At 42.2% G+C, this 25400-nt stretch overlaps 1 protein-coding gene across 14 annotated transcripts in view; it reads left to right on the top strand.

The window, feature by feature from the left end:
• The first annotated feature begins 1508 nt into the window (after positions 1 to 1508).
• nfic (nuclear factor I/C) overlaps positions 1509 to 25400 on the top strand; it is a 100728-nt gene continuing 76836 nt past the window's right edge. For 4 of the 14 annotated variants that reach the window (XR_004609374.1, XM_034530688.1, XM_034530691.1 and 1 more), the window contains exons 1-4: positions 6232 to 6757; positions 17718 to 17888; positions 18162 to 18338; positions 19982 to 20165. Coding sequence is in view for 11 of the 14 variants with exons in the window: in XM_034530688.1 (XP_034386579.1) it covers positions 6731 to 6757; positions 17718 to 17888; positions 18162 to 18338; positions 19982 to 20165 (559 nt within the window). In the remaining 3 variants the exon portion in view is untranslated. Of the gene's footprint in view, positions 1644 to 6230; positions 6758 to 17717; positions 17889 to 18161; positions 18339 to 19981; positions 20166 to 25400 lie in introns of those variants that run through there. The other 10 variants (XR_004609375.1, XR_004609376.1, XM_034530692.1 and 7 more) reach the window with 7 other exon arrangements.

The raw sequence follows: 25400 nt of genomic DNA, 5'->3' as shown, positions 1-25400 counted from the left end.
CTCTTTCACAGGGAGAATAAGTGAAGAAACATCAGGAGAGCAACAGAGGAGGATCCCTCTCCCTGGATAGACAGAAGCAATAGATGTTATGTGTACAGATGAACATCATTTACAGAGTTACATAAACACATTCAATGAATATGACAGAATTTATGAATAATGAGTAGTAGGCATGATGTAACAGTTACAACTACCACAAATAGCAGGATGAGTGAATACATCTTCACCAGAGTAGAGAAGAAGGAACACAGACAGTACTGGACAATGCAGTAGTTGTTGTTATCTATTCACATCTATTAGTGAGTCTCTTGTTGTACTTACCTTTTTTGTTTTTCTTTTACCTATACCGAGATACAATAATGCCAACCGTAACCTATAATGATCCTTTATTTTATTGCTTTGTTGTGTCTTTTTTGTGCTGTTCACAAACTCACTCAACATGTAACTTTCCAGAATGTCTGGCCACCAGCTGCTGATTGAGCTCCTTTCTTTTGTTCTATTCTCACAGTTCATCAGGACATTTTTCTCAATACATGTGAGTTGAGATATGTTTATGACTGAAACAGTGAATACGCTTACATAGTCGTAAAGCCCTCTGAGGCAAATTTGTAATTTGTGATATTGGGCTATACAAAATAAACTGAATTGAATTGAATAGTCATAACAAATACAATATTGTAAGCACTTGTCTGCTGAGAAGAAGTTTGTCAGTGTTGATTTCTAATTTCCTTTTCATTTAACCATTTCATAATTATGACAAGAACATGGTGAGCCATAGCAGACCTCTCCCCTTTCTTCTTATTGTTGCCTTTTTACTATTCTGCTATTCCTTCCAACATAACTACTTCAGTCTTTTTTTTATTACATGTATTTAATCTTGTATCTGCATGGATGATGTAATAACTGTAATCATGGCATTTCAATAACACAATTGCAACATGTGAATTCAGGGAAAAGGATGTAGGGTTCCAAAAGGAGTGTTAAATATTTGGCATGAAGAACATTTTGAAATACCAAGTCAGGGTTGAACCCAGTGGGACATTGCATCACATACTGACATTTAAAATCACTCAACCTTCCAGGTAGACGGGGTGGTTTCTGTCAATATATTGGCCTATGACGAATAAAACACAGCACAACAGAAAATTATTGAAGAGGAAGAGGGAAATAAATGGATAAAAATATTTGTTTTGATGCTCATGTGGAGTAAACATTTGAATGGTGTCAGAGGCACTAATGCTGTGAGACTACGAGCATGCAGTGATATGAACATACATATGAACTCTGTATATTTAAATATATTCATATCCCCACTGTTGTACAAGAACACAAGGAATAAGCTTAGTTTTTTTTAATTAAATGATTAAATAAATCACGCTTTTTATCCAATCAATCCATAATTAATAAATCAACGACAGATTTGTAGAAGGTGAATGTAGCACTATTATATTCTGCCGCAACCTACGGGCGGGGGTAGTAGCCTACTGTTGTTGAGCCTGAAGCTTGACGCGGGACGTTTCTTGTCTCGAGTGCCACGTGTTTACTTCATCTGGCACGCGCATGATGATATAAATGAATATGGAACGATAACGACCGACAGCGTGAGATGGGCAGGCGTTGAGATCAGCTTTAACTTCCCAATGGTAGGACCGAAACTGTTCCGGTACAGAAATGCAGGAGAGTGCTGTGCAGAAAGACGCAATGCGCGTGGAGCGACTACACGAGTTGCGCAGCGCGCGGCAGTGGACGCGTCGCGTGACTGCAGCTTCTCTCTTTACCTCCGTCTTCACGTTTAGAGCAGCGTCCCTGTGGTCTGTAAGGGACGCGTGTCTGCGGAGAGAACCTGGCACGCGGGCGAATGTGCACACCTTGAAAAGCATGTTTACTTGTCTGCTGGCCGTCACGCACTGCAGGGCGGATTCTGTTGACATGCAGCCATTGCTGAGCATTTAATGTCCGCCAAAGACCAGCAAGGACGAGATGATTTATGTCACACACGAGACGACATTAAACCAAGTCTTCTTTAAACTCGCACCGTTTTGAATGACGTTTAGAGCAGTGGTCGCCTCCGTGGGGGGGGGGGGGGGGGGGACGACTGGCGTGACACCTGCAGCTGTGGTTCCGACCCCTGGCGGCACGTTAGTTACCGGACAACCGGATGTGCAGTGCGTGTATATGAGCACGTGCGGTCGCGCATGAAGGAGTTTACGTTCCGCCGTCTGTCTCAAAGCAGGACGGCGGAGTTAAAGTTCAGCTCGACCCTGCTCCTGGTTCGTGTGTGTGTTAGTCAGCAGAAAATGGCCGCAGTAAGAGCCAGCGGGCAGAGTTAGAATGGGAAGCCGACAGAGGGCCTCGGCAGAGAGCCCGAGCAGAGAGCCGCGAGGATAAACACAGAGCTGACTGGTTCAAGTTGGGGTAGTGAACCACGTGATAACTGTAGATGCCACTGTAGAAAAGCAAGCAGCCAAATGTTGCTCCTCCATCATCACAAGCTCCATCAGAACAAACAGCCTCACCCAAACTAAACCTAACCCTGAACTACAAAGCTGCTGCATGATACCACTCATTTCAAGCAGCAACAATAGCCATCGCCTAAATGACACTAACTCAAAAGACTTCAAAGTGAAACATGGAAGTCTAGTCAGTGCAAAAGTTTATCAGCATAGAGATGAAATAAACCATTTTACTAGAGACCAGTGATACCATCTGCGATCGCACCAGCCTGACATCAGATCAGGTCTATAAATCTATATATAATGTACAATATAGATATGTACATTACATGAGTCAATGTAGTTAAATAGATTTATACTTTAAATTGTGTTCTTCAAATGATTTCATGATACTTTTATTTCATATTTCCATATTTATTTCAGGGGACTTTAATTTCACGGAGGGAAACTTTAGAGCATTTGGTCTGAATAACCACACATTTATTGAATATAACCTACATTGTGTTGTCAAGTACAGTACTTGAGTGAGTTTGGATGCACTTCATAACGCTCAACTGTTTGCTTTTGGGAGGAAGAATAATATGACAGAGAAATAACTACAGTGAAAGAAAGCACAGTTTTGTTCCTTGGGACACAATAAATGGATTACTGTGTGTGTGTGTGTGTGTGTGTGTGTGTGTGTGTGTGGTGTGTGTGTGTGTGTGTGTGTGTGTGTTGGTCACTCAGGTTGTGGCATGATAGGACATATCGTGCAACAAGGTGTGTGTTTCCTTCTCCTAGGAGGGTTCTTAGAAGATTCTCCAGTTCTCTGAAACCAGAGACCTGGAGCTGAGCCGGTCCAATAACAGCTGTCTTTTTTTTGTATATTCATCACATTTTAGGAGGAAGTGCATCTCTGTCTCAACCTCACCTGTTGAACAGTGACCACATATTCTGTTTTCTTTTGGTTGCCAAGATTTCTTTTGTCGGCCTTTTTCGATTGCCAATTGGTCACTGAGCCGGTACCTGGTCAGGGCCTGCCTGTCTGTCTGTCTGTCTGCCTGCCTGCCTGCCTGCCTGCCTGCCTGCCTGCCTACCTGTCTTCCCGCAAGCATGCCTGCCTGCCTGTCTGTCTGTCTGCCTTTTGCTGTGGAGGAGAAGGTAGTCTCAGCACCAACTGACTCAGGAGACTCTTTTCTGGGTTCAGCTCTTGGCTTTGGAGGGCTTTAAAATGGAGGGTGTCTTGTGAATTAGTTTGAAGGTGATTCCAAAAATTGAGTGCTCATTTGTTAATGTTTATTCTAAGAGGATATCTGCCTAATTCTGTCCTACATGCATTTGTTGGTGTTTTTCCTTGAACGTTGAGGATGGTTCTGCAGAATTCTGCCTGTAGGGCTTCTGTTGGGTGTTTGTCCATCTAGTGTTGCTATGGTGATTGAGTGGACCCCATACATACAGCGCAATGGGCTTCATCACATTATCAAACATGCTACACCACATTTTGATTGGAATTTGGATTTTATAAAATGTTCTTTTAATTGCAGAGGGCTCTTCTGGCCTCTTCTTTTAGTGCATTCACTGCCAGGCTGAAACTCACTGAGGCTGTAATAGTCAGACCCAGATAGGTGTAACTCATGGTGTGTTCTATGGTGGCACTTCCTGGAGTCAGACCAGATAGGTGTAACTCATAGTGTGTTCTATGGTGGTACTTCCTGGAGTCAGACCCAGATAGCTGTAACTCCTGGTGTGTTCTATGGTGATACTTCTTGGAGTAAAATGGTTTGTTTTCCTGACATCTGGGCCTTTTTTGGAAGATCATGATATTCGTCTTCTTTAGATTTACTGCCAGGGCCCAGTTCTGACAGTAGTCCTCCAGGAGGTCTGGCTGTTGTTGGAGTCCCTGCTCTGTGGCAGACAACAGAACCAGGTCCAGGCCCAGTTCTGACTGTAGTCCTCCAAGAGGTCTAGCTGTTGTTGGAGTCCCTGCTCTGTGGGAGACAACATAACCAGGTCCAGGCCCAGTTATGACACTAGTCCTCCAGTAGGGCTGCACTCTGGTCCAACTGCACAGTTCATTTAGATGTTGAAAAGTGTCGGGCTCAGATTGCAGCCTTGACGAACGCCTCTTCTCGGGGTGAAGAAATCAGTGTGTCTTTCTCCTATTTTTACAGCACACTTATTGTTCAAATACATAGATTTCATAACGTTATAGACTTTTCCTCTAATGCCAGATTGCAGAAGTCTGTAGCATAGTCCTTTATGCCAAATTTAATCAAATGCTTTTTAAAAATCAATAAAACAAGCACACATGTGTCTGTTTGTTTGGTGTACATGTTTCTGGATGAGCGTGTGAAGGGGTATAATGGTGTTTTGGAAGAAAGCCAATTTGAGTTTTACGAAGGATGTTGTGTTGGTCCAGATAACCTAAGATTCTGTTATTTATAATACTGCAAAATAACTTCCCCAGGCAACTGCTAATGCAGATGCCACGGTAGTTATTGGGGTCTAATTGATCTCCACATTTATAAATTGGAGAAATAAGCCCCTGACACCAGATGTCGGGAAAGCAGCCTGAACTATGTTTAACAACTTGAGCACCTTGCATTGCAGGAGTGCTGTTTTTAAGCATTTCATTTGTAATGCTGTCTGGACCACAAGCTTTTTTAGTTTTGGTACATTTTATTTTTTCCATCAATTCTTCCAAAGTGATTTGGAAGTCAAGAGGGGTTTGATTGTTTTTAATTGAATTGGTAATGCATGTGGTTTTGTTGTGCTCAAGATATGTTGTGGCAGAAACGTCCCTTTGGACTCCTTTTTGGGGGGTTTGGGTTGATTTAAGGTTTTAAAGTAGATATTTATTTGGTTGTGGTCTGAGAGTGGGGATTGCTGCCTGACAGTGAACTGATAGTGGAGGGGTCCATGTCAGTGAGAGCATAGTGGACTACACTACAGCCAAGAGCTGAGGAGTATATGAACCTCCCTAAAGAGTCCCCTCTGAACCTACCATTAACTATGTACAGGCCTAAGGCCCGACAGAGGTGCACTACCTCCCTGCCATTTTGATTTATTTGACAGTCGAGGTTGTTCCGGTTGATGATGGTTGTTGTGATGTAGAGAGGGGCTGGACCAAACACATGGCCCTGTGGATCTAGGAAGTCAGGCTCACGTCCAGTTCTTCAGGTCTCCACACAGCAGCACAATTCCTTGGGCCGGAAATAGCTGATCCCTGTGTGGAGAGTATCAAAGATGTTCTCCTGATAGTAAGGAGACTCTGCTGGAGGAATGTAGGCAGCAAATAGATGTATGTCTCTGTGAGCTAATCCAATACTTTGATCAAGCTTTAGCCATACGTGTGACTTCCCTTGTTTTACTGGTGAAATATGATTGGCCAGCTCTCCTCTATACCAGCCCAAGATCCCCCAGAAGTTCTGCCCTTGCGTATTGTTTTGGCCTTTAAAGAGGGCACCATGACTTTGTGATATCCTGAAGGACAGTGAATGAGCGCATCATTCTGACACCATTTTTCTGTTAAAACAAGAATATCAACATTTTCAATAGATTTGAGGAATTCCGGGTTTCGTACTCTTCAGCCCAAAGGTTGAGTAGAGGCCCTGAATGTTCCAGCAGCTTATTTGAAAAGAACGCATTTAAATTAATCAAAAGAAGATAAAACAAAAAACATGAACCTATTTGGTGAGACAATTGTGAAACATTCTCCCTCTCTGTGTCGCTCGCTCTCTCTCTCCACGAGGAGAGAGAGAGCACAGTGATGTGTGCAGACAGGCCGCTGTGTGTCAGCGGACCTGATCTGAACCCCGTCCCCGCGTCAGAGGGCCGGTGAGGAGCAGGCTGTCTGTTGGAGGCTCAGTGCAGCAGCTGCTGCGGCTTTAAGCCCGTTTGGGATGGGCTCCTATCATAACGTCATTTCACTTCTCTTTCTTTTATTCTTCGCCCCCTCATCTCCTTCCTTCTGGAAACGACACCGTGCCCCGTGCTCTCCACATAATGACTATTCACAACTTTCTCCGTGTTTTTCTCCCCGCGAAGCATTTCTGCGGAGTGTCAACTTTTCTGTCGCGTCATCGTTTGTGGAGTTAACGCGGCGGTCATCCGAGGCGACCGGAGCTCTCTATTGGGACCGTTCAAATAGCCGCCGGAGCAGTCCGGGACATGCAGCGCTTTCTTTAACCCGGAGGTACAGCTGCCGAGCCGACTCAGCGGGAAGAGCACGGGAAATGTGCAGGAAGTAACGGCGGGATGTTTCCGTTAGCGCCGAGCCCGGTGTGATTCCTCCCGTCATGTTTTCTCCTCTCGCGGTGGCTCAGGTAAAGTGCGCTGTGTCGTAGCGGCCCCACACTGTGTTGATTTATGGATGCGTTGTGTATGAAGGAACCATAAAGAGATAATGTATTCGAGCAGAGCATTCCGCCCTCGGTGCTGCCGCACATAGACCGCACCAGGCCGCTGCATTAGCGGGGACCTGCTGACAGGACAGACCTCCTTCAGTGTTAGCGCGTATGCTCCATTGATGTTCCATCCGGGGACTTGACAGAAAGCGTTCCTCCACCTTATTGCTGTGACACGTGGTTCCTATGGAGTGGACACAGTGGGGAGTTTCAGTAGAGCTGGTGTCCAGTGTGACTGCTCTACCAGCATATATAGTGTAAAGCTGTTTGCATGTGTTTATCTTATCATTTTTAACTATGACCACTGTGGTCCAATACATAACAGAACGTTCAAATATTTAGGTTTCATTCCAGAACTTACTCTTGTTGAGATGAAATGATTGAAACACTAAAGTAATACTTAACTCTCCGCTAATATGTCAGTTTTTACTGCTGTTACTGTTACTACTGATCGCTACCCGTTAACCCGTTAATACTGATATATTAATACCACAGCTCCTGTTGTTGCTGTTATGACTGCTACTAGCACTGTTACTACTGATCGCTACCCGTTAATACTTATATATTAATACCACAGCTCCTGCTGTTGCTGTTATGACTGCTACTAGCACTTTTACTACTGCGGTGCTACTACTATTTAGCTCTGCTACGATCCACTATCAAGGCTGCATTACCAACCAATGCATGTTGGTTAAGGAACTGCGTACAATATCAACTTAAGTGGATGCTGTATTATTGTATTATTGCTCGCTGTCAAAACCTAGTTTTAAGATTTTTATTATTTGACTTTGTATTGTGCTCACATTGTGTTGCTAAATAAAGTGACACACTGCTACCATGTGTGATCTGCTATGTAGGGTTTGTCAATAAAAGTCAAGAAACAGCATTTTAAAGTGACACGAGATAGAACCGTGATACCCCCTAATGAAGTTAGTGTGGTGACATCTATGAAGTATATTCAACGTGTCCTCACGCCTCATGTTTGTACAAAGCTGAAATATGAGCTGTGCAGTGATGTTTCTGCCCTGGTCTACAGAATGTGGATAGGAGGGATATATCGTTAGGATTTTTGCAATACTAGTGCTAAAAATCAGTTTGTTTCCTAATGGTGTGTTCACACCAAACGCGTTGCAAATATTTTCAGCATGTTGATGTTCAAATGTTGGGACATGTTTGCGTCTTTTGTTGTGTTGATTCATCAACACAACACAAATTAGGGTTCCTTATTTCATTTCCTAATTCCTAATTAATCTTTAGGGGAGACGGTGTTTCCCCATATATAACCATTCTAAAAGACACCTGGAAGCTAGAAAACCATTTTCTCTCATGCTTTGGCTGAGGAATGTCCATTCAATAAGTGGACAGCATCTTTGGGTCTGGTATCCACCACAACCGTGTTGGCTTTTTGAGACTCTTTATATTGAATTGAACTTGTGGTGTTAGTTGTGTACATGGATCAAGATACAAATTATGTTCTCTTGTGTGTCTAGATTTGTCTCACCCAACAGAGTTGCTAGTTACATGTGTCTGTAATAGCTTCGATATAAATCTGCTGTGCTACAACAGAGGCTAAATTAGGAGCTAGTCAACAAAACCATCTCAATATTATTTCAGAATTATCCAAAATTTGCAATTACTTATAACAGTTTATTTTGTGCCCAGGTATATTCTGGACTCATGGGCTAGGATTCAAAGAGTGTGGGGGGGGGGGGGGGGAAAAAGCCCCAAGGGGACTGTCACTTTTGTGAATGTGTTTCCGACAGCTCATAGATTAGTTCAATCAGAAAGAGTGTGATCTGTAGTTTTGCTTGCATTCAGTATATGATAATACAAGAGACAGAATTTCAGGGTCATAGTGATATTTTATGCTCATTTAGACACTATCACTGATATAAACTAGTTCAGTGTCAAATATACCATTTAATGGAAACAAAATATTATAATAATATATATTAATGCAAAGAATAGAGAGATGTCGATAGTTATTTCTTGTATTTCGAATTCGCTCGTTCACACTCTCACTCACCTTTCATTTGCCTCAAGTTAACCTGAATGTAAGCAGGTAACAATCGTTAACAACTACCGACAGCCACATTCTGTAACTACCTGGACTTACAGGTTCACTCCTTGCATCATTTAATTTGAGCTAAACTCCTTGCTGTCATTGACGAGAGACGTTACTTGGCAGAGTGAGAGAGTCGGCGCAGCAGCCTCCCCAAGGTCCTCGTGCCCAGGGATTAGAATGTGATGATAGGCTATTGGATTGTAATTTGAAGGGGGAGAAAACATACAAACCACGCACGCACATACAGTATGTAGCATGTTAAGAGTCATAAATAACGTGTCCATGTGAGAAACAATAGTTTACTTTAATGACATCACAAAAAAAGCCAAAAATGCCAAATTATTTGGGGGGGTTGAAGAACAGTCGTTAGGCCTAAATTAAACCTAACGACGTCCCTGTGACTTGATATAATGTGTTCATAACATTCTCCAGTGTGAAGCCGTCCAGGCTAAAGTATAGCTGTATGACCCATCTTTCTTATAGTTTGCACTTTGCTCTACAGGGGATACACCCCAAGTCCATCCTTACTTGTCGTTTCCTCAATCCTCGCTTGAACAGGAAGTTGTTCTAAGCCGCCATATTGACAGCCGTCCCAAACTTCATATTCTGCTCTGAGGAGTGAGGAGGGATCTCTGAGGAGCCATGATCAAGGAGGCATGAGAGCGGGCTTCCAGGAAGGGTTTTAGCACTTGTCACGCCCCCTCATTGTTCATCAGTTATTTGATTGGACACGCCCCCTCATTGTTCATCAGTTATTTGATTTGACACCCCACCTCATTGTTCATCAGTTATTTGATTTTGACACCCCCCCTCATTGTTCATCAGTTATTTGATTGGACACCCCCCCTCATTGTTCATCAGTTATTTGATTGGACACACCCCCTCATTGTTCGACTAACAGCTGATCCAGACGTGATCAGCTGATCCAGATGTGATCAGCGGTCGCCGTCATCAGAATCAGACGTCGCTTCACGTGACCCTTCAGAGGAAACAATGTCTCATTTCTCTTCAAACATATTTCCTTGTTTCCTCTCTCCTCGCATGGTTTCCTTGCGTCTCTCCATGCATCCCTGGTGGGAGGAACTAGGACGCGAGGAAAAGACGCAAGTGAAGGAAAACATGGAAGCAATTAAGAGACTTGGGACGCACCCCATGTCAGAGTCTCTGCAGTCCTCATGGTAGCTTTAGGACTTGTTTGTCTGATTTCTTCTTGTCTATCTTAGCACAGAGGTGTGTATCACTGAATCGTAGGTGTGGATGTAGACTGCAATCTAAAGTGATTCCCATCAGCTAATAATAACCAATATTGTTCAATGTGTATAAATATGCATGCATTCTATTCATCAGACTTCTTGAGCTGAAGGTACACATTTTAAACATCTCAGTCATTGTGCTCATGCATCATTGATCAATAATTGGGATTGAGATATGACAGTTGATGAAGGTTCACAGGTACATGGGATGAATTAATGCTGGTGTATAAGTTTGTCCTGTTGTGGAGCCGATGTCACACGGTCAGTTCTCTCTGACAGGCACAAGTATTGATATGCAAACTGATGCTGATTAAGGGCTTTCAACTTCCATTTGAAGCAACCTGTGGGAGTGGAAATGAGGCTTATGCATGTGCGCCCAGTTTGAGATTCCTGAAAATAGAATTAGGTGTACGGATTAAAACAATAAAAATGCATTTGTGTCTTTGTGCATATGCAGAGGTTTAGTTGTAAATCGTTGCATCGGGACCCTGGTGTCCATGTCTAGTCTTCAGTCTCTTGTCCAGAGCCATTGCTGACTCACACATGTCGCGTTCCCCACAGCTGTCACGTCATGGTCATTGTGATGTCATGCGCCACTCCAGTTTTTAAGTGACATTTTTGAGTGAGGGGTCATTGTAGCTGTGTTTGTGTTAAAGTGTTGTGGTGCCGAGTGGAGAGCTCACTTTTCATTTGCTATGCCATTTAAATGCTTTCCATGTCAAAGGACTCCAGCTGTTACTGAGATTGTGAAGCAGTTTCTGTTTGTCTGTATGACAGTCTTTCTACCTCCATCACTCACTGAACAGCCTTTACGTTCTTATTGTTAGGACGGTTTTCCGTCCGTCTGTCCATAAACACAATATTTCAGGAACACCTAGACTCAAGTATAAACTGAATAGATATTGGAGGTTAATGGTCAAGGTCACTCTGAGCTCACACTGACAGCACAGTGCTGTGATCAGTTACTGCGATGAGTTTCACCTCCATAATGTCCTACTCTCCTTGAAGACACATTCTGTTTACTTAGACTCACACAAAGTAGTTGTTGTGTTTTCTTTTTCTGCTGTCAGGCTACATCTAAACAAATACCTTTCTGTTTTAAAATAGGGTTTGAAAATGAAAACGATCCACCACCACACAGGAGTTTCAGCATCGTTGTAGAATAGATTAATATCCAGACTAACACGCCTGAAGACGACTGTCACGTGACTATTCACTTACACTGGGCATGTAAACAGGAAGTATATTGGTTGCTGAGTTATAGTAATATGAATAGTATTCAATAGTATATCAATAGGTTGATACTAAATATCTACCTCTATAATCATCCTCTATAGCAGGGGTGTCAAACCCATTTTCGCCGTGGGCCACATCAGCATCATGGCTGCCCTCAAAGGGCCAGTTGTAACTGTAACACTGTATAAATACATATATATATATATTTGCATTTGATTATTGTTTTTTCGAGTATAAAAATATTGTACATATAAATGTATAAATATATCTAAGCAAATTTCTCTGATATTATAACAAATTAATTTAATTTAATTATGTTTATAATAACCCACATTACTGTATCAAAGATCAAACGCACGGTATTACATTAACTTGTCCGGGGCAGTGGCTCTCAACTGGTCTGGGACAGTGGTTCTCATCTGGTCTGGGGCAGTGGCTCTCAACTGGTCTGGGGAAGTGGTTCTCAACTGGTCTGGGACTACTTTCACAGTGTTTAACGTTAGTGTGAGATATAACCAATTAGATAAAACATACTTAAATATTTAAAGGCTTAGATAATTATGACACCTCTAAATAAATGTGACTGACATTTCTTCAGTTCTTCTGGTCCATGTGCTTTACGCACATAAGGGGACCACTCACTGCATAAGGTTACTAGCACCTTGTGGATGATGCAGGAGTTGTTGCTGGTCTTCTGGAGGGGGTTTCCGAGGAGGTCGTTACTACTTATATTTGGTTACCGACTATCATTTCGAGTATATATGAAAATACACTATTCCAAGGGTATACACTCTACGAACAACGTCAATTAGGGCTACTGACTAGTCAATGGCAGAATATGCAGTTTTCCCAGGCGGTTAGACCTGATAATAAATGCAAGCTTGAGTATATATATTTTAAAAAATCATCATGATTACATGGCTTTTTTAGAACCACCCTGATTAAATCAACATTACCACAGGTTAATTTAACTTTTAGCTTGATTTAAGCTATTGCCTCCTTTTCGCTAAGGTCCGCTTTTTTCGACACCATAACATGGGGGACACCCTGTTTTGGCAACAGTCCGTCTTCTTGTTTCTGGGCTTTATGTCAGTCTTCTATTCCTATGAGAAGCACACTCCATCTCCATTCCTCCACCCTCATTGTTTGTCTGCTGCACGTGTGCTCCTGATGACCTCCCTCCTTTTATATGCTCGCGTCTGCGGTCGGCGTGATGTTAGCTTTATGGGCTCCTTTTCCTTCTCATCCTCCTGTTCCTTGTCAGGTGCTTCTACCTTGGTGCAGTGTGTGATGTGATACCAGTGCGCTTTCCCTGCAACCTTCACTGCGGTGGGCGTGGTCAGTACCACTAGGTAGGGTCCAGTCCGTCTTCCTTTTGTAGGTCTTAAGATAGACCTACTGACCTATAAGGACTATTATCTGCGGTTCTGGAACAACGTGCCTGTCTTCGGTAGCTCCCCTTACCTGTTGAAACAACATGCTAAACGCTGGACGTAACTTCGTATTTCTTTAGTCAGTAAATCCAACAGAGGACCTTTATGAGGTCCTCTCATGTGCGGTGCCGGCCGTCCTGTCAGCATCTCATGTGGTGTTAGATGTGTCTCATGCTCATTAGTGTAGGTGGCAGAGTCGTCAGCCAGTCCATTTTGGTTTCTTTGTAGATTTTGGCTAGTTTTGCTTTAACGTACCATTAGCTCATTCTACCAATCCCTGAGATTGTGGGTGATACACACACCCTAATCATACACACACCTTAATCTCTGTTTGACTCTCAATGACTGGCATATCTTTTTCATTACCGCGTTGTCAAAGTGTGTACCATCGTCAGGGTTTATTATGTTGGGGATTCCGAATCTTGGAATTACTTATCTGGTTAGAAACTTAGCTACAGTCATAGCATCCGCTTTAGCTGCTGCGCAGGCCTCCATCTGCTGAACCTATCAATCAAAACCAAAACATATTGTTTCCTGTTTACTAGTCTGATAATATAAATGTAATCAATAACAGTATTTCTCTACTATGATTTCTCTAGTTGGGTAATATGGTACTATTCAATTCAATTCAATTCAGTTTATTTTGTATAGCCCAATATCACAAATTACAAATTTGCCTCAGAGGGCTTTACAATCTGTACACATACGACATCCCTTCCCCAGGACCTCACATCGGATCAGGAAAAACTCCCCAAAAATAACCTTTCACATGGAAAAAAAGGGAAGAAACCTTCAGGAGAGCAACAGAGGAGGATCCCTCTCCCCGGATGGACAGATGCAATAGATGTCATGTGTACAGAATGAACAGAGTTAAAAAGTTACATAAACACATTACATGAATATGACAATGTATGAATGGAACTCCAATCCATGAAACAGAAGGAGGTAGACAGGAGGAGGGGCGGGGCGCATCAGCAGGGCCGACGCGGGAGGCCGGCTCACCAGGCTTCAGACACCGCCAGGTCCAATGGACCCTATGAGATGTGAAGTCACAAAGACTCCGGGGAGGAAGCAGAGTTAATAAGGTGCAATGGAGAGATGTAAATTCATCCATAAGGAGAGAGAGAAGAGGAGATAGGTACTCAGTGTATCCTAAAACATCCCCCAGCAGCCTATAAGCCTATAGCAGCATATCTAGGGGCTTGACCAGGGCAAACCTGATTCAGCCCTAACTATAAGCGCTTTCAAACAGGAAAGTCTTAAGTCTATTATTAAATGAGGTGACTGTGTCTGCCTCCCGGACTGAAAGTGGAAGCTGGTTTCATAAAAGAGGAGCTTGATAACTGAAGGCTCTGGCTCCCAACCTACTTTTTAGGACTCTAGGAACCACAAGTAGCCCCGCATTTAGTGAGCGCAGCTCTCTAGTGGGGCAATATGGTACTACAAGCTCCTTAAGATATGATGGTGCATCACCAATCAAGGCTTTGTAGGTGAGGAGAAGAATTTTTAATGGGATTCTTGATTTTACAGGGAGCCAGTGCAGAGCAGCTAATACAGGAGTAATGTGATCTCTTTTCCTAGTTTTTGTGAGTACACGAGCTGCAGCATTCTGGATTAACTGGAGGGATTTAAGAGACTTATTAGAGCAGCCTGATAATAAGGAGTTGCAGTAATCTAGTCTGGAAGTAACAAACGCGTGAACCAGCTTTTCTGCATCTTTTTGAGACAGGATGTGCCTGATTTTTGAAATGTTACGTAGATGAAAAAATGCAGTCCTTGAGATTTGCTTAATGTGGGAGTTAAAGGACAAGTCCCGGTCAAAGATAACGCCGAGATTCTTTACAGTGGTGTTGAAGGAATGTGGTACATGCCCTGTTAGCAAAGACACATTAACAATATCCAACAGAGAGGTGCCAATTAAAGGCAACACGTCTTTAAGCAGCCTCATTGGGATGGTGTCCTAGAGACAGGTAGACGGTTTAGAAGTAGAAATCGTTGAGGACAATTGGTCAAGGTTGATGGGAGATAAGCCATCCAAATATACACAAGGGCAAACAGCTGTTTCCAAGGCCACTCCTCTTGATGACAGATCGGCACTGGCTGAGGGCAAGAGATCATCAATCATGCCTCTAGTAGTTAAAATCTTTTCATTAAAGAAGTTCATGAAGTCATTACTACTGAGGTCTATAGGAATACACAGCTCCACAGAGCTGTGACTTTCTGTCAGCCTGGCTACAGTGCTAAAGAGAAACCTGGGGTTGTTCTTATTTTTCTCTATTACTGATGAGTAATAGGCTGCTCTGGCATTACGGAGAGCCTTTTTGTATGTTTTAAGACTATCTCGCCAAACTAGGCGTGATTCTTCCAGATTGGTGAAGTTTGCTTTAGTTTGCGGGTCTGAGGGTTATACCAGGGAGCAAACCTTTGCCTCACTGTCTTTTTCTTCAGTGGGGCTATCGAGTCTAGTGTCATTCTCAGTGAGCCTGTAGCACAATCGACAAGATGATCAATCTGGGACGGACTAAAGTTAGCACAGGAGTCCTCGGTCACATTGAGACGTGGTATTGAATCAAATGCAGAAGGAATCTCTTCTTTAAATGTAGCTACAGCACTGTCAGTTAGGCATCTGGTGGAGAAACCTTTGACTAACGGTGTACACTCCGGGAGTATAAACTCAAAAGTTATGAGGTAATGGTCTGACAGAAGAGGGTTCTGTGGGAAGACCTCCAAATGCTCAATGCCATATGCAAGAACAAGGTCGAGGGTATAGGCAAAGCAGTGAGTTGGTTTCTGTACTCTCTGACAGAATCCAATCGCTTCCAACAATGAGCTAAATGCAACACTAAGGCAATCATTATCAACATCTACATGAATATTAAAATCTCCTACAATAATAACCTTATCAGTTTTAAGGACTAAACTTGATAGAAACTCTGAAAACTCAGATATAAATTCTGAATATGGACCTGGTGGCCGGTACAGTATAACAAATATAATTGGCTGTAATGTTTTCCAGGTTTGATGTGAAAAAATAAGAACACAGCTTTCAAATGAGTTGTAGTTTAATTTAGGTTTAGGATTTATTAATAGGCTTGAGTCAAAGATGGCTGCTACTCCACCTCCTCGGCCGGTGCCTCAAGGAATGTGAGTATTAATATGACTTTCCCTAGAAAGTCTGCCAGTTATCTATGTAGCCCACATTGTTTGCTGGGCACCACCTCGACAACCAGCGGTTGAATGACGACATGCGGCTATTCATGTCATCATTGATCAGATTGGGGAGAGGGCCAGAGAAAACTACGGTGTCCGACATTGTCTTGGCATAAGTACACACCGATTCGACGTTCATTTTAGTGACCTCCGACAGCCGCAGTCGGGAGTCATTACCGCCGGTGTGTATTATAATCTTACTGTAACTACGCTCATCTTTAGCCAGCAGTTTTAAACAAGATTCAATGTCGCCCGCTCTGGCCCCCGGGATGCACTTAACTGTGGTCCATGGCTTTGCTATCTTCACATTTTTGACTATGGAGCTACCTATAACCAGAGTGGGTTTCTCAGCGGGTGTGTCGCTGAGCGGGGAAAACTGGTTCGAAACGTGAAGAGGTTGGTGGTGCTCAGTGGGCTTCTGTTTAGACTTAAAACTCCTCGAACAGTCACCTAGCCATCCGGCTGCTTGGGGGCTGCCGGGGAATAGCTAACAGAGGCTACCGCTAGCGGCTCCGAACCGGCTATGGGAGGGGGCGACCTAACTAATGTAACTGTCTGAGCTTCGATGGTGCGGAGCCGTGCATCTAACCCACTTAGAACTGCCTCCTACCTAGCAAATGAACTACACTTGTTGCATGTACCGTTATCATTAAGGGAGGCAGAGGAATAGCTATACATGAGACACTCTGAGCAAGAGGGAGCGGGAGAGGGAGGAGGAAGACATCGCGAGCTGCTAAGCTGGCAACCGGAAGTGATGCAATACGCTTACCGGAAGAGAGAGATGATGCATTGAAGCAAATGATGTGAATAAACCACGAATAGTCGGGCGAGTCCCTCTCTAGTGGGGTAATATAGTACTATAAGCTCTCTAGTGGAGTAATATGGTACTATGAGCTCTCTTGTGGGGTAATATGGTACTATGAGGTCTCTGGTGGGGTAACATGGTACTTTAACCTCCCAGAGCAAGGATAATGAGCACAGACCTAACGTTATATGTAATGTTATACAATGATAGGACAATATAAGCCTTTTCTGTGATTAGCCATCTGTACACAGTAAAGAAGAATCAGATCAAAGTATCTGTTTGTGGTTATCCCACCACTAACTACAAACAGACTTAAATAAAGATTGAGGTCCACCAGCTTATTCTGAGGCTTCCAACAGCATTTCATGATCAGCAGCAGGGGATATAATTTGCTCAGTTGTCATGGAACAACGAATGTTCAAACCTTTCATCATTCATCTGTTATATTTTACAATCATAAAGTGCTCAAAATAATGGACAATTTAAACATCTCGTTTTATGACAACTGAGCACCACCGAATGTGTCATATAGTCTCAAACTCTGGGACAAGTACATCAATGAACTTTGAGTTTACATTGTTTTGTCTGAAAGAACAGCCAGAGTTCAGGAGCATCAAACTGCTAACCCAACGACCCGCTTTCATCATGAGCCACAGATGCTCTTTTTGCACAGACCGAGTGAAACATATATTGATCACCACTAAAATATATCTACATTGTTAAATGGATGACTTGAAGCTGAAACATGGTAAGCTGAAACCTGGTATAGTTCTGGGAAAATAGAGGCCCTGCCTCATGTGGGATCTGAGGACATTGTGGTAAAAGAGGTTACCCATAATTGTGTGTGTAATTACGTTCATGTCTGTCCGCCATGTAGGATGAATTCCATCCGTTCATTGAGGCTCTGCTGCCCCAGGTCCGTGCCTTTGCCTACACATGGTTCAACCTCCAGGCCAGGAAACGGAAGTACTTCAAAAAGCATGAGAAAAGGATGACTAAAGAAGAAGAGAGAGCTGTCAAAGATGAACTGCTGGGAGAGAAGGCAGAGGTGGGATGGATAAATTGAGTGGTAGTAGTCATAGCATTATTATCAGCATGACAAGGAAAGTTAATAAAGTGTTTCAGAACAATATTGCCTCCTGGCTGCTGTTTTACAAATCAGGTTTAAATTAACTTAAATTAACAAACTGAAGATACCTTTTTTCTCAATCCAGTATTTTACAATATGGTAACACAGTTTAATATTCCCATATATTAATAATACATTATTCAATAAATGAATTGACTCTCTAACTCCCTTTGCAATATCATCCGTTCCTAGGTGAAACAGAAGTGGGCCAGCCGTCTTTTGGCCAAGCTCAGAAAGGACATTAGACCTGAATGCAGAGAAGACTTTGTCCTGTCAATCACTGGGAAGAAAGCTGCGTGTTGCATCCTGTCAAACCCGGACCAGAAAGGCAAAATGAGACGCATAGACTGTCTCCGACAAGCTGACAAGGTAAACGTACTGTACATATTCACTTCCAGTAGTTTATTCCTCAGTGTGTCTGCACCACAAGCCAGGAAGATAAGTACATTTTGATGTTATTGATGATCTTGTCTGCTTGAAATACAGCCGTTCCTGGGACTGCAAAGTTGTAGCTTACGTGTTCTATCCCCAATGTGTTTCATGGACTGGAGAGTGGCTTTCTGAAAAATACATACTCATAGTAATGATCTAAAACATCATTCAAACTGACTGGCATGCCTGGAGTACCAGCACTAGGCTTTTCTCATAGGCTATTTATTGGGTTCTTTAACAGTTGTTTAGATTATTATCGGGAGTTGATCAGATGCACAGAGATATTTGCAGTAAAAGTGGACCCTTATTATGTGTGTGGAGCCTGTATACACAACACTGATTCATGTCCCTATGTGACTGTTGGCAGCTGCATAGTCATCGGCTAAAAAAACCTAAAGGTGTTGCTAATGCAGTCAAATGTTTTATATAATGAATTAATTTTCAGTCATATAAGTGTAGTTAGGATGGCAGCGGAGAGAGTTGTTTCCTTGTGCTTATTGGATAGAGGAGACCAGCTTATTTAAACAGCTGATGTCATGATTGACAGGCCCGAACAATCACAGCAAGTAAATATTAAGTGAGTATGCGTGTGGAGTGATTGGTAGATGTAAGATAAATAAATTACGGGCTTTGGAATGCAAGAGTACGGTCTTCCTGATTGAACCTGCGCAAGCGATTCATTAGCTGCAGGTCGGCAGCTCAGCTGTCGCCATGTTGAGAGCTGTTGAGATGCAATTAAAATGATCCCAATCTTGCATCTAGCACTTTTTAATGTTATAATATAATTTGTATATACTAATTGCTGTCGTTGGCAGGATCTAAAGAAAAATTTGAATTACTCTTGCCATGTCGATGTTTGACGGGATCATAAAAAAAAAAGATATGTTTTTGTTAACCCCCACATTACCACAGAGATTGTGCTTCTTTGGAGGGCAACTTCAGGTTGTGCCTATTACAGATAAGACCCACAGTGATGGTATATCATTGGTTAGACCGTCTTCTGTGTCAAAGTTTGGTATTTTTAGGAGGAACATTTCCACCACAATTTTGATTTTCTTTTTGGGAAAGTCTGAGGCAATATTATTATGTTTATCCTGTAAGCTTGTCATTTATGTTTTATTGGTGGTGAAACTACTGTTATAGTATTTTAAGATATTGGAGCAAGAGAAGTCCTCTCAATATACCAGATAACCGCAAAAAGTAAATAAAGGCTGACAACCTTAATCATTTTGTGAACAACATTTAATTTGATAGGTCAAGTAGTTGACCGGGTTTTATCATGTAAGCAGTTATATATATGTTTCATGTGTGAGCTTCCCTGGTCTCACATATACAGAAGTCTATTCATGTGTCCTGCCTGCTGTTGACATCATCTGATTTTATTTGATTGACAGGTATCGAAATTATAAATGTAAAGTAAAACTTTATAGATGACTTAAAACAATTCAGGGAAGCAGTACACTTTACATAAAGGGGAGCATTGGAGCAGTTATTCCTTATGGTATATTGTTATTCTCACCGTGGCTAGTTAGATTTCTGCTGTTTTAAGTCAACTCTCATTGTGTTTTGTCTGTTTCAAGGTGTGGAGGTTGGACCTGGTCATGGTCATCCTGTTTAAAGGAATCCCATTGGAAAGCACAGATGGAGAGCGGCTGGTCAAGGGAGGACAGTGCACCAATCCAGTCCTCTGTGTCCAGCCCAGACACATTTCTGTGTCTGTCAAAGAGCTTGACCTCTACCTCGCTTACTATGTGCAAGAGAGAGGTATGTACTCAAATACTGACTCACTACATCAAGATTAGTTTTTATTGATTTTATTTTTACATTTCCAACACAACAGAACTGTCCCTGACAGAGTATGACATGAGACCAAATACCAATAGCTATAGTAACAATAGTACTGATAGTTTAGCTAGTAGTGAATAAGTGAACATATACGCACCCACATATACATGCTCATCTACACAGACAAACACATGCATATACATATACATACACATACATATGACCTCCTAATTGCATCAGATAAAGAACTCATCTCTGTACTTGTTTTGTTAGACCTTAGTACTGCGTTCGACACCATTGATCATGACATCCTATTACAGAGACTGGATCAGTCGATTGGTATTTCAGGTACCGCACTAAGTTGGTTTAAATCCTATTTATCAGATTGATCGCACAGTGGTGTAGTGGCTAGCACTGTCGCCTCACAGCAAGAGGGCCGCGGGTTCAATTCCCGGTCGGAGCGGTCCTTCTGTGTGGAGTTTGCATGTTCTCCCCGTGGCAGCGTGGGTTCTCTCCGGGCTCTCCGGCTTCCTCCCACAGTCCAAAGACATGCTGCAGGTTAATTGATCTCTAAATTGCCCATAGGTGTGAATGTGAGAGTGAATGGTTGTATGTCCCTACATGTGCCCTCGATGGACTGGCGGCCTGTCCAGGGTGTCCCCTGCCTTCGCCCTATGTCAGCTGGGATAGGCTCCAGTGCCCCCGCGACCCTAATGAGGATAAGCGGTATTGAAAATGGATGGATGGATTTTCAACTAGGGAGAAAGGCTTTGGTGGACAAGGCTCCGTAGACTGCTTACAATAACAAGTTCTAAAACATTTGAGGTCAAAAAGTAGACCGGCCAACAGGTTAACCTTTGCATGTCCTGAGCTTCATGAGCTTCACTCCTGTTCATCAAGCTTTTCCAGGAGGTCTTCCAACTTCTGACCAAAGGCTCCATTCCTCGCCCGGAAAGGTCTCAGCAGGCCAGGGACATATTTTTCAAAGTCCCCTGGAGGTCTTTGCTGGTGATCCGATGGAATTATTCAGAAATCTGAACAACAATGTCACACAATTTCTTGGGAGCAGTCTTGTCCAAAGTAAACAGCATTTTTTTTCAACAGAAATTGTATGCAAATATATACAATTTAGTTTCAGCAAAAAAAAGTATCATGAAGTATGGTATTTTTTAAAGATACATTTTAAGGATCAACAAATCAATAAAAATCAGACCATGACATTGATTTTTTTTCAGTTTGACAGTAGTTTCTTTTCTTTCTTCTTTCACATTTCGGGATTGATGGCGTACTGGGATAGTGTGTTGGAGGGGCCTTTAGTTGAGTGGTAGGGCAGGGTATAGTAGAGTTTGCCAATATATCTGCCCACCACTATAAGCTCCTGCCCAATTACACACACTGCAATAAGTATTATAAGACAATAAATGAGGACAGCCTTACCTCCATGGAAAAAAGTGCAGGCGATCTCTCCTGGACTTCTGAAACCATAGGCTGCCCCTTTACTACCTCCCTTTATCTAAGGGAAAATGTCAGCTCCATCTTGTGCCGGATCAATGTGTTGTTCTTGTTTTTCTTCTTCATTTCGTCGACCAGAGCAAGTCTTTCCTCCTCAAGAGTAGAATCATCATGGTGTTGTGGATAATCTGGGAGTGTTTGTTTTTTAAAGGCACACCTGAGAATGGGACATTGTACAGTTTCTCGATTCTTTAAATGATGTCCAAGATGGTTCCAATAAGTTTTTTCACTGCAGATCTCTTTAAAAATCACAATTCACAACGAAATGTAGAATTCTTCTGGATTTTCCCAGTTGTGTGTATGATCTTGAGGTGTGATCGTAATGCACCAGGTGTTTTAAATACACATACACAGTTAGTGTAAATACATATGTCTTCAAAGTGTGCACCTTTTCCGTCTCAGAAGAATCACGTGACTGGAGCTGTCGAATTTGCAGAATTTGCACTGCATCCAATCTTCACCCTTAAAACAAGAGAGACACATATAGAACATATTCAGTTTTGCTAAAAAGCATTTAAGCTGCAGACTTTGTAATTTACAAACACGTATAAAAATACCATGATACGGCTTTATTTCACCAATATAACACATATCCCACTGAAGCCATTACAACCCCATTCATGTTACATCACTGAATAGATAATGGAATGGTTGAATCTGTCACAGGAAGAGGACGTGCAAAATGGTCAACTGAAAACTGAACCGTAAAACATTTGCTTGCTAGAAAGGATGGCACTGCAGTATTGAGTTAAAGTGGTTTATAATTTTCTTACTGAACAAAAAACCAACAAACCTAACTGTTCTATGAAATTTGATATATCCAAATGCTCCATTATAATTTACAGAGGTAAAAAAGGTGAGAAGATTATGTTGATAGAAGTTGTTTTATTTACAATCCTCATTTTAATATGTATTTAGTAGCCAAATCAAATAGTACAGGATATTAAACCTTTGTTTCTTTATAATGAATGTAATACTTAACTTGTTTATTTACAGGGCTTGTAGAAAGACAATAAAGTAGTCCATGAATATGAGATATGAGTTTACAGATATTTAAAATCCCTCCGCGGCAAAGTGCAGGTTAGTTTATGGCTTTCTGCTAGTTACACCGACAGTCCGTCTTTTTGATTCCTCGCAGTTCATTCTGTATGTCCGCCCCCAAGTGTTTCAGAGAATAATGCAGTTCTTGTTGGAGCTCACACTTGATCTGCAGAGGCTCGCGCAAGTTTTCACATCGCAGCCCCGCAGTCACAAACCCCAGCAATACTTACGTTAAAGATATGCTTCACAGGCCGGCGTTTTTTTTACTCTGAACAAAGTGACGGATAACACAAAAATTTCAGCGTCAACTGCGACCAGCTCCCCAATTTAGACCTTGAATCGTCATTTTTATTGCTGACGGCCAAACTGAATAACACTGCCCCATATTTCTGCCCCCATACATTATACACAACTATGGAAGCCCACTTCCGCCACTGTAAGGAAAAAATTAGGATCCTGTAAGTCGTAATAATAATAAAATGGGCTTCCATACAAAAATCACACATAACCGCCTTGAAGAGGCTGTGTAAAAATTGTATAACGTGATAACATTATACTGACTTATACATCGACGTAATTACCATATATTGAACCGGGGTTTAGAGTGATGGACAGTATTCGACACCACATGGGGAAAGACTGCCCTGTGTTAAACAAATACAATTCAAGTAATGTTAGCTAACCAAATAAACCGCAGAGCTGCCGGGTCCACAAGAGCGCACATATCGCTGTAATAACGGGTTTACGTAGCATTCACTGTGTGTAGAATGCTATATAAAATTATATTTAAGCGTCTTTGGGTATTCAAAAGCGCTATATAAAATGAATGTATTATTATTATTATCATGTTTAATGTAGCTAACGAAGCTAACGTTGCTAGCTAGCTAACTTAGTTGAACACATTGAATTCCTCTCTCGGTTGAAATGCACATTACTGAGAACACTGGTTGTCTAGTAAAAAACACACTTACCTAATTAGGGAAACTTCAGGTCGACAAGTAGTTCGAGGATCTCCAACTTCGGGGACAAGTTTAATTTGCGTTCACAAGATGTCCGACCAACACACTCGCTTTCAGTGCCGACTCAAGACTGACTCGGAAACCCCGTACATGACAGCAAGGCGCATGTGCCCCAGTCGTTACGGAGTTTTCATCAAAGAAAATAAGGCTCAACTCAAAAATGCTTGTTAACCCATAATTCGTATTAGGGCAGTTTGCAAGCCTGACACGTTTTTATTAGTTGCTTATGGAAAAGCTTTGTTTTTGAGTCAGATTAATCTGATTTATGAGATCAACAATTGCTAGTTGTCTTTTTTACAGTGTAAGAGGCACTCTTTTCTTTTTCGTCTTCTGTTCTTTCTTCTCTTTTAATTTTTTTATTTATTTTTTATTTTTCTGCTCCCTATATTATTTTCCTCTTTTTCTCATCTTCTTTTTTCTTCCTCTTCTCTCCTCTCCTTCTCTCCTCCTCTCGTCTTCTTTTTTCTTCCTCTCCTTCTCTTCTTCTCTCCTCTTCTTCTTCCTCAGAATTCTGACGACTGATTTACACATGATATGACGTTTGTGTTCCTGTTGCTCGCCCAAGGCATGAGAGCTTCTGGTGAAGCATCTCACGCAATGCAGATTATGTTAAATCTGGAGTAGATGGAGGAGTCTGAGAACCACTGGCCATGATATCCTTAAGAAAAGATGGAAACGACTTATGGGAATACGCCGACGCACGATGGGAGAGGGTTGCCTTTATGCCAACTGACAACAACCATTACATGCGCTGTATAGGTTCATTGAAGATGAGCTGCTTCTCACCTGGAAAGCAGACGAGAGCAGGCAGCATCATCGGGGGCGTTGACAAAAAACATTGGAACAGTTTTCAGCGTCCTTCAAAGAATACACAGGAATTCACAGAAACAGTTACTTCCTATTCCTAGTTCCAAGCTGTAGGCTACTTGTAGTTTGCAAACCACGTTCGGTTTTATTCATGTTTGTAAATATATATTTATGTAGAAATGTGCGTTTAGCTGCATTTTATGCTATCCTTTGTTCTTTTTATGTCAGCCTGTGAAATACATTGCTACTCGTTTTGATACGTTATATAAATAAGCTTTATTATAATCCACACAATATATGTTTTTAGATTAAACCTGAGACTAATAGTGAACAATCGACTGTTAAGTATAACACCTACACAGAAAATAAGGAAGTTCCCTCCTGATGTCCGAGCTCCTTACCCTATCTCTAAGGCTGAGCCTGGCCACCCTAAGGAGGAAACAAATTTTGGCCGCTTGTATCCGCAACCTCATTCTTTCGGTCAAGACCCAGAGTTCATGACCATAGGTGAAGGTTGGAACGTAAACCGACCAGTAGACCGACCAGTAAATCATCAAGATGGTCCGGTGCTGCGCCTGTTTTACTGCTGCAGCCGCACCGATCCGCCTGTCGATCTCCCCTCCATCTTACCCTCACTCGTGAACAAGACCCCAAGATATTTGGTGTAGGCACTCTGTTCCCACCCGGAGGGAGCAATCTACCGGTTTCAGGCAGAGCACCATGGCCTCAGATTTGGAGGGGATGACTCTCATCCCCGCCGCTTCACACTCGGCTGAAAAATGCCCCACTGAATGCTTGAGGTGACAGTCAGAGGAGGCCAACAGGATCACATCAT

The sequence above is a fragment of the Cyclopterus lumpus genome, chromosome 4, assembly GCF_009769545.1.
Source record: "Cyclopterus lumpus isolate fCycLum1 chromosome 4, fCycLum1.pri, whole genome shotgun sequence".
NCBI lineage: Eukaryota > Metazoa > Chordata > Actinopteri > Perciformes > Cyclopteridae > Cyclopterus > Cyclopterus lumpus.
The sequence above is the reverse complement of the archived record's forward strand: the minus strand, read 5'-3'. Positions and strand labels throughout refer to the sequence as shown.